The following is a 15276-nucleotide window of genomic DNA, read 5'->3' on the forward strand; positions in this document are numbered from 1 at the left end:
GTTGCAGCGAGGGCCCTGCCGCCAGGCTCCTGGCCGGGGCCGCTGCCTGGGGAAGGGTCCTGCTGGCTTTGGGTCCTGCCTAGTTCAAAGGACGCTCCAAAAAAAAAACGCCTTCTGTCAGCAGGTGTGTGAACATGGCAAATCTCTTTTATTCTTTCTCTGTTCATTATACACAGCGTTATATCTATATCTATACCTATATATCACTCTATATAGATACATATAGATATATATATATTTACTATCTCTGATTGTCCCTTTAGAAGCCCTTTATGTGGCAGTAGGCTTCCAGAGATGAGAAGAATATGTACAAGAGCCACAGGAGGATAAAGAGTGAGGTTGTGAGCAGCTTGGAAGTCCGCGGCCCGCCCAGCTCACCTCCAATCTCAGGTCTCCGCCGGTAGAGCAGCACGCCCACACTGATAAATGCAAAAATGGTGAAGAGGGTGACAGAGAAGGCCAAGGTACCAGGTGAGACTTGGAAGGCTTGTCCGTGTGCTGCGTGGTAGATGGCCGCGATGGACCAGGCCACCCCAATGCCCAGGAAAACGTTCACGGCATTGCTCCCAGTGACGTTCCCGATGGAGGCATCCGCATACTGGTCCTGTGTAGCTGCTACTTTGCTGGCAAATGTGTCTGCAAAGGGAAGGCGGAGAGAAGCTGTCAGGAAACAGCCAGGAAAGGAGGGACAGCAGCAGGCAGCTTGGGGACAAATATCAACGGCATCCCTTGGAGAATGAAGGTACTGGGTAAGGGGACAAGGTACAGCCTCGTCTACTGGCACTCCCAAGGAAGGGCACATCTGTCCAGAGCCAGAGTAAGGGTCCAGAAATGCCCAGGAGGGAAATCTCAATGTCCAGAAATACAGGGTTTCCCCCATTATGGCCCCAGATGCCCCCACAGAGTTTCAAGCATGAGACTACACTTCCCAGTACTACACGGCATTGGCCCCTTCTCCCACATCTGCCAATTTGTTGACTTGCAAAAGAATTGAAGAGGTTGGAAAAGCTTTGTGGGAGCCACAGTGGTTTGTATCTATCCTTCAGGTCCCCTGAAGTTTTGTATTTGTGTTCCTACATTTGCTTTGATGATGTCACTCCAAATACCTTTTGCCTCACTAAAGTCCAGGGTCTTGTGCAGACTCTGGTGCTTTGGTAAACAGACGGTCATCCTTCATCCCTCAGGGAGAAAAACCACATGGGAGGGTGTACGCTTGGCCAGGTGCTGCACCAGCTTTAACAGCGGTGGCAAAAGAGCTGTGATAAAATTCATCTGGCCCTTTACGTGGCAGATCTCGTGTCGAGTAGACCAGCATGACGCTTCTCTGCACCATAGGGAAGCACTGGTTTTACCTCCAAACCCATTCTGGATCTGCAGAGGGAGTGAGCAGGATGGGGGATGAGCATCTGGGCTTTGTCCAGGCGAGCACCCTCAGCTAGTGATGAGAAGATGAACACTTCACGCATCTGCCCTCCCACATCACCTTGGGTACAGGCAGCAGAGCGTGGCTCAGAAAAGCAAACGGTGAGGTCAGATTTCGTGATTTTTAATTCTACAGAGTTTCCTTCATGCTCCTTCCCAGCGGGGCTCCAGGGTGAGACACCGGAGCTCAGCCTGGAACGAAGACCCAGTTTCATGTAACAGAAGGGGCTGGGCACCTATTAGCACTGCGAAGAAATCAAAAGGCTGCTTTATTTTTTAAAAAGAGCTCCCATGGAGCTCACATCTTAGGGCTAGGGGAAGGAAAAGGCATTTCCCCTCGTTTTCAGCCTTGTGGGACAGTGCTGGTGCATCTGTGGCGCTGCAGCTGTCACTGCGAGAGGTGGGATGGGGCACATCTGGGGCCCGCTGCCAGCACCAGCCAGAGTGTGGAAACAGCTTGAGAAGTGCTTTTAATGCTGGGAAGGTCTCTGTCAGTCTGTATTTCACTGCATGTTTGTCCACCTCCTGGAAAGCACCCTGCACCTCCCCAGGGTGGAGGAGCCCAGCTAGCACCCGGCTAACACCACACAGTCTGGGAGCATCTGCTCGTTCAAACAAGAGTAGCCAAATGTATCCTAAAAAGAACCTTCTTAAATTGCACCTTTCGTTGACAAAAGGAGGAGGGAAGACTTTCGCCTTCAAGGGTGTGAGACAGCCCTACAAACCTCACGCCTCGGAGTTCCAGGAGTCTGAAAAATGCTCCTTCCACTGTTCCTTGCCCAAATCTGTTCTTCCTTTTGGTTCTGTTGTTTCTTTTTTTGGGCTCTGGTAGCATTAGGACAATGTCAAGGTCTTTGAGCACCCACGTGCTGATCACTGGAAGCCTGGGGGTGGTGAGGGACCAACATGAGGGATGGTCGGGTTGGGTTAGAGCCCCTTGTCTGGGAACCAGGCTGTGCATGGCCAGCACAGCCCATTGGAGAAGGTGAGTGGAAGGCACAAGTCCTCCTGCACAGTCTGACACGGGACTTCCCAGAGCAACCGTGTCACTGGGACCAGCTGCTCCAGTGCCCTGGTTCATCCCTAAGAGGGGCCTTTGCTGAGCCAGCAGAAAAGGAGGCTGGGTTGCAGCAAGTCAGTGTGCAATGGGGGGACAAAGTGGCAGGTAGGTAAGGAAACATGATTTCTTCTCTCCCTCGTCAGTCCTCAGTCTGCTGTCTTCTGAGGTTGGGTGACCACTTGATCAGAGACACATCTCCAAAGGTTTGTGGGGCTGGGGCCTTCTGGGGGCTTCACAAGTTGGATTTTGACCAGCTCCCCCACCTCAGCAGCCTCACCTCAATCCATCTGAACCAAAGCTGACTCTGGTCTCACACAAAGGGGTCCGCGCTGGGCAGAGTGTCCTGAGTACAAACTAACACCTAACTCACCTGGGCAGCAACGTTAAAGGAGCAGATACTCAGACAGAAAACTCAGGACTACCAACACAGGCAGCGTTTTCATCAAAGACCAATTTCCTACTCTGAGAGTGGATGCCATGGAGGCTGTCCACAGGAGTAGATACTTTAGTCTTTGCAAGGGGAAGGTCCTTGCACATTTTGAAATTATTTCAATAATTTCAGGGGACTGAATCCATGTCCTGGTTCGATCCTCCTGGCCCATCTGAGTCTGAAAAGCAACTCCCACATACACCTCAAATCTGTCCTCAGGGGTCCTGCAAAGCATAGCCAAGGACCTCGCTGTGTGCAGCCTTCCCAGCCCAAAGCCAAACCCAGACTGAGCAGAGATGGACCCTTACGATAAACTCTGCTGTTGTCCTTACCTGGCACCGATGTCCCCAGTGCGACAAACACGACTGCGGTGACTGAGTCCTTCAAGCCAATGGTGCAGCCGAAGTGAGATGCCAAGTCGCCAATGAAAGCTGTCAGGAGGCCGATCATGAGGATGGAGACAACGAAGCAAGCCCAACCATTCCAGTAGTCTGTGGGGGGCACAAAGGCAAAAAGGACCTTCCAGAAGACGGTCAGAAAGTGCATCACGTAGTCGAAGCAGGAGGGCAGCTTCTCCTCCCCACATTCATCGTCATCGTCATCTTCCCCTGGAGAAAACCACGAGTGCCTGATTAGACTCCCATCCCACGGGAGGCTGGGTTCCTGTGCATACTGCAGCCCCGCAAATGCCGTCTCTCATGAGCCGGGCCCTAGAAAGCCTTGGCTTCCAAATGTCTTATTTTCTGGGCAATCATTAGAGGGGCTCAATGACCTTTCCTAGCCCCTTCCCACAGCACGGAGACCCTCCAAAGGCATCAGCCTCGAAAACCAACCTGCACTTCAGGAAATGCAGAGCCTTATGCTAGCACCTCTGCCTAAGGTTAGGCACCAGAAGCTTTTTGGGACTCAGCCTCTGCTCAGAAGCCTTTTCCCCAGACAACATGGGAGACAACTGGCCTCACGCTGGCTGGAGCAGATTGGGGTGTGTGAACCCCACCAAGAGCAACATGTTGCCTTGTGGACATTCCCCTAAGGAAGCTCTTTTTGAGCTGTTTTTTTCACAAACTCCTGCGATTGCTTCCACATCTCTGGTTGTGGTGGCCGCTGAGCTGCCAGCTCTGGTGCTTCACCTTTTCTGCAAACTGGGATCCAGCCATTAACAATACCTGCCCTGAAACCTCCCTGCTCCATCATCGCTGACTGCCCTTCCCTGTTGCATTTCCCTGCCCCCTTATGTGCCTCTCTACAAGCTCTGTCTGCCTATTCCTTTTGGTCAGGTCTGACCAAGGTCAGTGGGCACCCCCTGCCCATGAAAATGCTTTCCCATTGCCACACCATTCCAGGTAGCTGTCAAGCACCCCAGGCCATGAGCCAGCTGCAGGGTGTCATCTGTCACAGCAAAACCACACTTTCGTTCTTTTATTTTCTGTCCCTGATCCAGGTCAGTGCTTCACTTCTCACCAATCTGTTGTTTATGCCTTGCAGGGCTAATTTTCCCAGCATGAGCCTGCCAGCAGTGCTGGCCCCATCTCTGCTCACTGGGCACGTTGTGTGGGTCGGACTGCAGCTATCCTGGTGCCATGCTGAGCTTGGCCCCGCACAGAGCACTGCTGCTCACGGCTGTGGTCCCTGCAGCACCTGCAAGGCCTGGATCTCCAGGACAGACAGGAAATTGGGGATGTGAGTCTGTGTGCATCCTGCCTGGTGTGTCGGGAGCTCTCAGACCCCGAGTGCCAGCTGCTGCATGTCCCAAGTGCTGCTGGGCACTTAGGGAGTTATGCACCCACGGCCATACCCCGTGGACGTGCAGGCTGGGTTGTGCCCAGAAGCCATCCTGTGGGTCACCACGAAAGAGCTCAGCAGATGTCAGACTGTCCTGGCCCCCTCCCCTGGCTCCTCGGCCCTTTTCACCAGCGCTGGCCCAGCACATCTTCATCTTGTTGGTCCTGGCGGGGCCGTGGGGATCCAGGCAGGTGTCTCTGTTTCTCCCTTCCCTGTCAGCACCTCACCCGTCTCTCCAAAACCACTTGGCATCCAGCCAAGTCCCCACTGTGCAGGGCTGACCCTGCCAGCGAGCCCCCCAGCAGCTCTGAACGAGCTCCGCCAGCCTGTCCTCTGGGCAGGGCTCATGGAGAACACGGCGCTCCTCCAGCCTGGCCCAGCACACAGTGCCAGAGTCATGCCAGCTCCTCCCAGCTTGCACTCAAACCACTCCTGGGCGTGAAGGCGAGGTGACGCAGTGAAATTAGAGGGAGTCTTCCTTCCACCCTCAGTGAATGAAGATGGGTAAGATGGGGTCTAAGTTACAGACATCAGGGATTCCAAGGGTTGCACTCAGGTTGCTGATTTGTCGTTGTCTTTGTTGGATTTTTTTCTCCCTCCAAGGATGTGGACCACCAGATCTCCCTGCATGGCTGCTGGCAGAAGCTCCTTACCAAGGGGAGGACACCATGTGCAGTCCGTCCCCGTCGGATGGCATGAGTGTGCCGGGCTCTCCCTCCCCAGAGGACACCTGGGGACGGCAGAAAAAAGGGGCCAGGTCCCAGAGCAGCCAAGAGCACTCAGTGGAACCTGAGCCTCTGCTCTGCTCCACTGCGGTGGGCAAGGGGACAAGGTCCCACCTAGCCAGACACTGGGTTTATGGGGAAGATGTCTCTGTGCCTGGGAGAAGCCACAGTACCGATGAGGCTGGCATAAGCTTTTGAACGAGATCGTGCTCTTTTTATCGGCCCCACTGCTGGCCAGGGTGAACATTCCTCCTTTCACATCTTCCTCTACGATGCGGATGTTTGATTGAATAACAAAATGTATAAAGCCTCCCACAGGGAGAATAAAATGCTCTTTCTGTACACTGTGTACCCGTATGTGGGTATCAGTTAACCCCATGTTCAAATGGTGGCTCTGTGCCATGGCAACAGAGTTATTGGGGGAAGCTGCTGGTGAGCTGCTTGATTTGGTGCTGCTCATAACAACAGTTGCTTTCTGTCTCCTCGCAAAGGTGGTGACGAAAAGCCAATTGGGGAATCAAGACGTGGCATTCTTCCTGGGAAAGCAGAGGTCAAGCCCTGTGCAGTGAAGTTTCACCTCTTGGCTAGTCCCCTTTGTGGTACCGCAAAGAGCACCAGCAGCACACAGGAGCAAGAAAAGGAAAAGGCTCAGGGATCACCCAGGCTGTGATCATCCTCAAGAGATGTGGTAACCTGTAAAGGGAGTCAATCTGCTCTTGGTGTGCCCCAGCTCTAGTGCATGCAAACCTTGTACTCTGCTGGCATCCTTGGGGCTCTCAGCAGAGATGCAGCTGCAGGGGAGAGGGTAGTGATGGAGCCAGCGAGAGCAAGGCAGGAGGGAACCTCTAATGGAGAGGTGGAAGGAGGTGGTTTGGTGAATCAAGAGGAGAGGAAGCTGAGCAACCAGGGAAAAGTCAGAACCCTGTTGGGGTGCAACTTTGCACACATTGTTTGTCTTCAAAGCACCTTTGCAGACTGAGACCAACATGTAAGATACAGGCAGTGGGAAACTTGCCGTCTCTGCAATAACTTGATGGGAAGTTATGTGTTGCTTGGCTTTAAATCTTCAAACTCACTATGGCACAAACAGTAGCTAATCAGTGGCATGGTGTTATTTTGGCAGATATAAATACCCTGTTCCTGTGCATCGTCGTGGAGATAAGGAACAGTTTTGCAGCCTGGGCAGCCTATGCTGGCCTTTATTCTTTTCCTGTTGCACGAAGGCTGGTACTGGCAGGATACATTGTGCTGTGCTCACACTGTAATCTTGCAGCAGGTATTTTAATCGTCTTCTGAGCTGCATGGCAGCAGGACTGTCATGGATCTAAATCTTTATGGAGATGATAAAACAGACTGAAAAACGAACACGAGTGCCACTGTCACAACCCTTGTCTGGATCTGTCTATCATTTCGTTAAGCAGCAATAACGTCTCTCTTTTGAAGAGCTCACCAGGCCCTGTGAAGGTGACTTGAAACTCAGAGTGAGGTTGGATGGTGACCCAGGGGTGCCTTCAGGACCAGGCTCACAAACCCCAGCATGTTTTTGCTGTGGCAGAAATTTCATGGACTTTCGGGTGCACACCGAAGGCAGCTACGGGCGAGAGGCTTCAGCTCAGCCCCACAGACACCACGGGAAGGCACAGCGTGGTGTCGCACGGTCTTGCTGACACCTGCACTGCGCTTCCACAAAGCCGACCTCCTGCTGCTCCATCACTCAGCCTCCCTGCCAACACTGCCGCCAGTTGCTCATTGGGTGGGAAACAGAGTTTTAATGTTTCTTTTCTCAGCTGGGATGTCACGTTTTGAAGTGGGAATGTGTGACTTTCACCTGCTCTCCGTGGTGGGCTGCAGGGAAAATCTCCAACCCAAACTCCATTGTTTGAGGCATTTTAACTTGCTTGGCACAAAGCTTGAGGAGCTAAATCCTGGCAGAAAAAAGTAGGTCTGGAGCTTAGAGGCAAACTACTATTCCCCAACTGCAAGGGACAGCTTATGTCCACTGAAATAGGCCACATTTGTTAAATGGTTGTTAATCACCCTGTTAGCACTGATGGTGGCTGTATATGCAAGACCCAGTGGCAATGGAGCTTTCACATATCCGTAGTCTTTACGTGTCTCACAGAGATGGGATCCAAGTAGCAGAGATTGTCTTTGCTTTAATATGGGCTGCAATTAAATAATGGATTCTGGCATAGATTACTTTAGCTGTATTAGCTACAAAACCTGCAGCAACGATTGTCCTGCATGATATGTTCATGCTTATCTGAAATAATGGGAAGGCTCTTGGCTGGAGGCTCTAAGAATAACAATGCTACAAGAGGAAGGATCTCAATTTGAGGAGATAGCTGCTCCACAATGATGTCCTGTCCTCATTTTCAGAGGCAGAGGGTAAATGGTACAGCCATCACTTTTAATTACTGTGTGCTGGGCAGAGGTTATTCTGTACAGCAGAGCTCAAGGTAGGAAGCGTGAGTGGTCCCCCATGCATTTCAATGCACAATTAGCCAGACAAGCTGAAATTGCCTTCCCCAGTAAGTTAAGAAGGTTGATTCTGCCCTAATGCATGCACACAGGCAGCCCAGGCTGGGCTGTGAGGTTGGAACATCCAGCCAGTGAGTTACAGTGTCTCCAGCTGTTAAAACCACATCTGGAGGAGACCTTTCTTTCATTTTCCACATATGTGGGAATGCTAATGTATCCTACACTGGGCATACTGGTAAACATGGTACTGGCGTCTGTGAACACAGTACAACAGGGCATTTCTGAGGGAAAGGCAATTCTCCAAGAGAGGTGAGATATAGAATCACAGAATCACAGAATGGTTTGGGTCGGAAGGGACCTTAGGGATCATTGAGTTCCAACCCCCCTGCCATGGGCAGGGACACCTCCCACTAGCCCAGGTTGCCCAAAGCCTCATCCAGCCTGGCCTTGAACCCCTCCAGGGATGGGGCATCCACAGCTTCCCTGGGCAACCTGATATGGTCTGATATGACCTCAGATATCACATGCTGCTGCAGCTATTGGGCTGCTGAGCCATAACCTCCAGCCACAGCTGGAAGCAGGGAGTCAAGGGCGAATTTTGGCCCACAGAGATGGTGACCCAGTGGCTGGCTTCAGGGCTTGGCTACTGCATTGTCCTCACCGCAGCGGTACGGGGAGCGCCAGGGATGTGGAGCACTGCTGCTTTGCACCAGTATCATTGATGCCACTCTGAATTTAAACACTGCCTTTGCCTCCCAGATCTCTCTCACCAAAATGACTTTCCCCCTCTGCCATCTGCTAACAGCCAGGGTGTTTCTCTGCCAGCTGCTACAGACAGGCTTGATGCAGGAGGATCCTACACATCAGACAAGGTGATTTCACAAAAGGGTTTAATCAGCTGTCTTATTCATGCAGAAGCTGTAAATAACTCTGCCACCTGTTTTGCATCCTGCCGCTCCACTACCGTGGGTATTACTGACACAGCCCAGCCGAGACACAAGCGATGTTGATAGTAATTCACCCAGAGCTGTGGTCCAAACTCACCTGCGCTGACAGTAATAGCCTCAATAAACTGCTCCCTCCAGCTGTTTGTGCCAACCACCAGGGCCAGGTTTGTCTTCTTAATGAGCTTGTCCACCGTGTTCTGTGGATGGAGACACAGAGGAGAGAATTAGGGGCTGTTGGGCTGGAGATGCTGGGCTAAAACCCACGGGTGCTAGTGCTTACAGCCATGCACTGATGGGGAAAGCTTTGTAGGTTTTAAGATCAGGTCAAGAGCCCCAGCAGTGAAAGCAAACGTAAGTACTTGCAATTCCCCCTGCTGCCGCTCAAAAAGACATTTTGAAACCTGCTCGTGAGGAGAGTTTAAACCATTTCAGCAGAGGTTTAAGAGCAAATAGTGCTCAGGTGCCACAGATCCTCTTGTTTGCAATGCCTTGGGAAGAATTTTACCAGGCTGCTTCAAAGCACTAACTGGAACTTTGTGGAGCTGGGCTCTACCTCTCTGGGCTGCTCAGGAGCTGGCGCTCAGCAACGGCAGGGAAGCTGCTCTGGCAGCCGTGGGTAGGAGATGTAGAAGATTCTCTTGGGCAGGCAGGCTGGGGGCTGCCCGCACGCTGTGATGCCTCAGACGCACACCGACCATGGGCAGAAAAACCCTGGGAGGAGGCAGCCACTGCTGCCATGCAGTAAGGGTGGCCTTATTTTTTTATACTACAGAAAAATGGAAAAGATAATGAAACGGCCAGGTTTCAGCTCTTGGTCTGGCACACACGTTCATGGCAGCTTAGCTTCACGACCACTACTTGCATTTATCAAGGAATCAGCCCTCTGCGCTGGGAGTCCCGGGCTCAGGGCTCACCCCAGCCTGCCTGTAAGGACCTGGGTGCAGCACATCACTGTGAGAACGATGTTATATTTTAAAGCAACCTGCAGCATTTTGGAGCCCAGTCAGCTCTTAAGCTCTCCAGATTGCTGCACTTGTATAATAATAACCACAAACAGTCTGTGAGTGGGACAGAAAGTCTGGGATCATCCCCCAAGGACCATAGCTGTGGGCTAATGGACAGAATCAGGATGCAGAGTGTATTTTAACCCACCAACGTATTACTGGAGTGACCGTCACCCTTTCATCGTGCCTTGGCTCAGCCACCTTTCAAAGTGTCCCTTGGTCATGCTCTGAGACCTTGTGATGCCAGGAACCGCCTCGCTTTGCTGCGAGGCCATTACCATTGCTTGCCTGTGCTGTGCAAACCCAAAAGGAGGGTCCCCAGCTGGGACGGGGGAAGAAGAACAGGGACAGGGGACACAGATGTACCTTGAACTCATAGGATTCCTCAATGATGACTTCAAGTTTGGTGTGCTCCCCCAGGACTGGGCGCCCCATCTCTGCGATTCTACGTTCTTCCTCCTCCTTGCTGGTCAGCGGTTGCTTTTCTTCACTCTCCTCTGCAAAGCAAAGAGCCCGTTGGTAAGCCAGGCCCAGGTGGTCACTCTCTGGAGGTGGCTTCCCATCAGAGGGGGAGGTCAGGAAGCTTCTGTGTGGGAGCATGAGCGACAGAGTAGCTGAGAAGGAGGAGGTCATGGAGCAATAGAAAAGGTAGTTGTGCTGGGAAATGCTAGCAAGAGGTCTGTCACCCCTCCAGCCTCAGAAAGGGTCCTCCTGAGGGCTGGGGAGCAGCGTATCCCCTGGTACCTGCTGCCTCTCCCTCAGGGGTGCTGGGAGGGGACAGATCATCACTAAGACTGCTCCATTTCCCAGCCCTCCGGGTCCTCATCGGTGCACGGTCAGGACATTTTCATCAGCCTGTTACAACTAGAGAGAGCTGCTGGCAGCCCCAGGGCTGAGATAGGTATGAAATCTTGGCTCTGCCTCCTTCTGGGCAGGGCTGTACCTTGGGGAGGGGGCTGGCAGCAAGAGAGCATGCAACTCCTGCTGCGCTGGCAAGGCTGAAGGAAACAGTGCTGGGCCATACAGGTGTGAGGAGCCATCCACAGGGCATGGCCTGGGCCCAAACCCTGAGACAGGAGGCAACAGAGAGCCTACAAGAGCAGTGGAGCAGGGCTGCACCTCCACTGGCATCTGTGCCACCTTTGGGGCATGGGGACCCCAGGCAGCATGGCTTTTGTCACTGTCCCTGTACAGAGCCCCGCTGAGCAGTCCATCCCAGGGATGAGCAGAAGGACATCAGGGCTAAAAAGGGCTGGATTCACCGGAGACAGGAGTTAAACTGTCAGTAGGCAAACACCCCCGTCAGTCCCCATCAGACTGCCACGGCCCTTGGGTGTCACGCTGCGGGTACCTTGGATGGTGACCACGGTGCAAAGAAGAGGATGATCTCTAGCTTGGACCTTCCTGAAGATAGGGTTGCCTATCAACCAAAGCGATCAGCAGGAGATCAGCAGGAGGGACTGTACACCCCATGCAAACCACTGCCGTGCGGTTAGTAAACTCTACTCCTACTTCACACGGGGTTAGTGTCACTCCCTTGCTGGCTGCCCCTCTTCTGCACCCGCCCAGGAAAGCCCTTCTCCTCCTGACAGTCCTCGTTAGTCTGAATTAATGTCTCCAGGGCTTCTGAGGGACTGCTCTGCAACGTGCGGGACCTGGGACCTTCTCCCTCTGCAGCGCTTCTCCTAACGACGGATGCTCGGCTCGCTAAGGACCGATGAGCAAACCCCACTGCGGGGTCTCCCCATGGGGTCCCGCACCTCCCGCAGTGCTCCGGCACCCCATCTGCTGCCTGGGGAGCGGGGACGGGCTCCCCGTGCTCTGCAGACCCCTGCGCACACCTCCCGGGTGGGCACCGGGGAGGAGAAGGTTGGGCCAAGTGGTGAAGCTCCCCCCGCTCCAAGAGCTGGCTGGGGGCTGCCTGTTGTTTGGGGGTGACAGCTCCCCGCTCCCAAGGCGGGGGTTAGGTGTGCGCGGCAGGCAAAGCACTCTGTGGGAGGACAGGCGTTAGTGTGACTGGCCAGGGGCCGCGGCACAGCGCCTTCTTACCCTTCCAGAGTTTCCCTCCAGGACAGAACAAAAGGAAAGAGGAAACCAAGAGGAAAGAGCAGGGTGAGCATATGGCCATTAAGAGGAGGGAAGGGGTGGGTGGGGGGAGAGCAGAAATCCATACCTGTGATGGTGAAGCCACCTAGATGAAACCAAAAATGAGAGAGAGACAGAGAGAGAGAGAGAAATGGAGGGTTAGCATGGGCACAGCAACACACGGATGCCCTGCAGCCTGCATGGAGCTGGGGGCACCTCCTTGCCCCACGGCCGGGTACTGTGGGCACGGGGGCTGCTCCCTGACACGCACCCCAGGGACAGGCTGGGGACACCTGAACACAGACTTTTCAACCCACACCTGCAAGCTGCCACCCCGCAGTATCTAATATGAGCTGCAGAAAGGGTAAAAGCAGCGCGAGCCCGTCCCAGGGCTGGGGGTGCTTTGGGGAACGAGGGCTGCTTTGCTTCCCTCCCCAGCATGGCCAGCAAGGAAATACAGAGGCTAGGTGGGCTCTAACCCTCCCCAGGACTGGAGGCAGTCTCTTCAAAAAGGATTGGCCAACTTTCCTGTCCAAGCATCGCTGAGTCACAGGCAATCCCGTTTCTGCCGCGCCAGTGTAAGAGGTGACGGGTTAATTTGCACGGGGCAGGTTTGGGACTCAGGGTGTCAGCAGGTTTACTATGGCTGTAACAACGTCACTTCTGAAAAATGCTCCTCGCCACAGTGGGCTGCCACTTGGGGCTCTACTCCGGGGTAAAGATGTGGCATTAGATACCTGAGCTTACTTAAATATTGCTGACCACCCTAAAAGAGAACGTTGTGAGCAAAGAAAAACGTCAAACAAAATCGTCTTCCAAAAATACGCAGACAAACTGTAAAAATGGAAAAGAAAAATGAATGCGCGCTTACCAAGCTCATTCAACAACAGGGCTGTGAAGGAGACAGACAGAGACAAACACAGAAGAAGAAAAGTAAATGAATAATGAAATCAAAAGGGATATCCACAGAAAGACTCCAGATCCCGTGGCAGAGATTTCAGATCTGTAAAGCTGCAGGATACCATTAGTGTTGAGAGAAAGGCATTACAAATAAAGGAGCAGAAATGTTTCATGGGATTGTGGATTTAAAATAAAAACTATTGCAAACATGGGGTGGACATGGGATTAAAAGGCACACTCCAAAAATTCATTTTTTCCCTTTGAATTGCATGTGCAAGATCTTCCATTGGTCTCAGAGGCAGTTCTGCCCCGGGGGAGGACACAAGATGTCCAGTGTGCAGCGGCTACTGGCTTTGAGCTCCTCCAGCAGACAGCTGCACTGCTGGTGCACACAACGGGAGGAGAAGAGTCTGTGGCAAGGCTTGGCTCTAGAACCTTCTCACTCAAGATTTTAGGTCTCCAAAACAAAAGAAAAAAAGCCTCTCCCTTATTGCACTGGTGGGTCTTTGGTCCCTGAGGTTCAGACCCTACCACAGCTACGTGGCCCAAGGGTGGCATGGCAGAGATGCTCCCACCTTCAGGGTGCTGAGGACACAGCTCGCCCTGCCTCACTGCCTCTTGGACAAAACCAAGCACAAATACCAAGTTTTTTAAAAAAAAGTTTCATGGCCAAAGCAGGAAATAGCATCCTTTAAAATCTTGTCTTCCATCCAGCTAGTGAGATGGCAAAGCTGATCTTCCCTCCGGTTTCCTCAGTTATCGTTGTGATCAGGAAGATGAGTGACTTTCTTTCCTTCTCCTTTTATTTTTAACTCAACCTTTGATCTGGGATCTTATGAGCCGGTACCACAATTCTCAAAGCTGGGGCCTGGGAAGCAGGTTTGCTCTTGCTGAACTCGCAAGGCTGAGCCCACACGGGTCCCTGTGAAGCTGGGCAAAGCCGGCACTGCCGAGGTGAACTTTCCATGTGTCACTTTATCCTGGCAACACTGGCTATGCTCCATAGATGCCACCAGCACCATTTTATGATACAAATACCGCCTGCAGAGTCTCCGCCTGCAGAGTATGATTTTTCAGCCCTGCTTCTGCTAGCTAGTCACATAAAGCAGCAGAGAACGTGTTGGAGGGGACAATGCAGCTGACCTAGACAGCAGCTGCACTGAAAGGGAACACGGCATCGCTGCCAGATGTGTTTTTATCCCGAAATACGCCAGCATGTCCCCACTCAGCACGGGGACTGCTGGGGGCCCTCTCTGTCCTGAACAAATAGTATATTACAACCCCCTGCCTGCTGAAGGGAGAGCTTATGTCCCAGAAATCAGAAAGCAGCTCCAAGGCAGATAGACCAAATGCTGCTGCCAATTTTTTACAAAGGCTTTAATAAGGGTCTGTTGTAGGGCAACTCATTATCTTAAGTAACTCTAAAACTACTTCTTGCTCAGCCACCAGTAGTGCACAGAATTAGCTGTTGACATTAATTTTCGCTCATTTCCTATCAGAAAAAAATAAAAATGCATGGAAAAATAAGTGAACTCTGTCTTTTTTTGGGAAGGTTTGCTGTTGGTTTAGAAATGTGATGAAAGAGGAAATTGTTTTTATTATTCCTATGAGAAGCTATTATCCAGTGCAGAGCCATGAAACTTTATTTGAATATAACCTGATTTCTCCTAGACTGATTGCATCTTATGGTATTACCTGCTTGTGCTGTGATTCTCAGCTATTTTCAGATCCTACTGCCAGTATAAAAAGGCTAAAATTACCGCTCTGGCCATGCATTTCATTCCAAGCAAAGGCTCTTTTATCTTCCGATAAAAATGATGCAGCATCACCTTTTTACTTCTCGAGACTGAATTTTCTCCTCAATTAAATGAAGGTATAGCTGCAACGTGCCAGGGCAGCAAGCACTCTCAAAATGTTTTTTTTGGGGCTGGTGATGCTCATCGTCCCCTGCCCGGGTGTTCTGGGGTCCTCCCGGGAGTGTGTGTTGCTCCCGGGGGTCTCTTGTGAGGGAGACAGAGTCCTCCAGAAATGAAAGAAGAAAGGAAACAGAGCAAAAAGGTGCAGTGGCCAAGCTTCGAAGGAGGGAGGGCAAAACGGCTGGGAGCCAAAGGGCGAGGAGAAAGGAGTGTGAGAGTAGGGAGACACAGAGAAAGCGGACGGCAGCGTCTCGAGAGCTGGTCTGGTTTTACTCTCACACCTTTCACTCCTCGTCGTAGCCACACTGGGTCCCCAAGCACAAGGAAGAAACTGCACTCTTTCTCATACTCCTCACGGTCAAGTATTCTAAGGGTAATGAATTTCCTGTGGGAACACAAGACAAAGGCAAACACATGATTGGCATCACACACGCATGCAGTTCATGTCCACCCAGGTGCCGTGGTGCCAGAGATGACTGGGTGGGGGGAAGCGGCTGGGCATCCCCCCCGGGCCCTCTGGGGGA

General features: G+C 52.3%; 1 protein-coding gene across 2 annotated transcripts in view; it reads right to left on the reverse strand.

The window, feature by feature from the left end:
* Positions 1-125: 125 nt before the first annotated feature.
* The window catches only part of LOC104469208 (sodium/calcium exchanger 1-like), a 15441-nt gene continuing 290 nt past the window's right edge, over positions 126-15276 (reverse strand). The window contains exons 2-9 of one of the 2 annotated variants that reach the window (XM_010083634.1): positions 12808-12828; positions 12025-12042; positions 11901-11915; positions 11203-11271; positions 10218-10348; positions 8945-9044; positions 3245-3520; positions 126-636 (exon numbers count right to left, since the gene is read on the reverse strand). In XM_010083634.1, the coding sequence (XP_010081936.1) occupies positions 260-636; positions 3245-3520; positions 8945-9044; positions 10218-10348; positions 11203-11271; positions 11901-11915; positions 12025-12042; positions 12808-12828 (1007 nt within the window). In that variant the 3' untranslated portion in view covers positions 126-259. The remainder of the gene's footprint in view (positions 637-3244; positions 3521-8944; positions 9045-10217; positions 10349-11202; positions 11272-11900; positions 11916-12024; positions 12043-12807; positions 12829-15276) is intronic. The other variant, XM_010083635.1, reaches the window with a different exon arrangement.

This window comes from Pterocles gutturalis, unplaced genomic scaffold, assembly GCF_000699245.1.
Source record: "Pterocles gutturalis isolate BGI_N339 unplaced genomic scaffold, ASM69924v1 scaffold2885, whole genome shotgun sequence".
Taxonomy (NCBI): Eukaryota; Metazoa; Chordata; class Aves; order Pterocliformes; family Pteroclidae; genus Pterocles; species Pterocles gutturalis.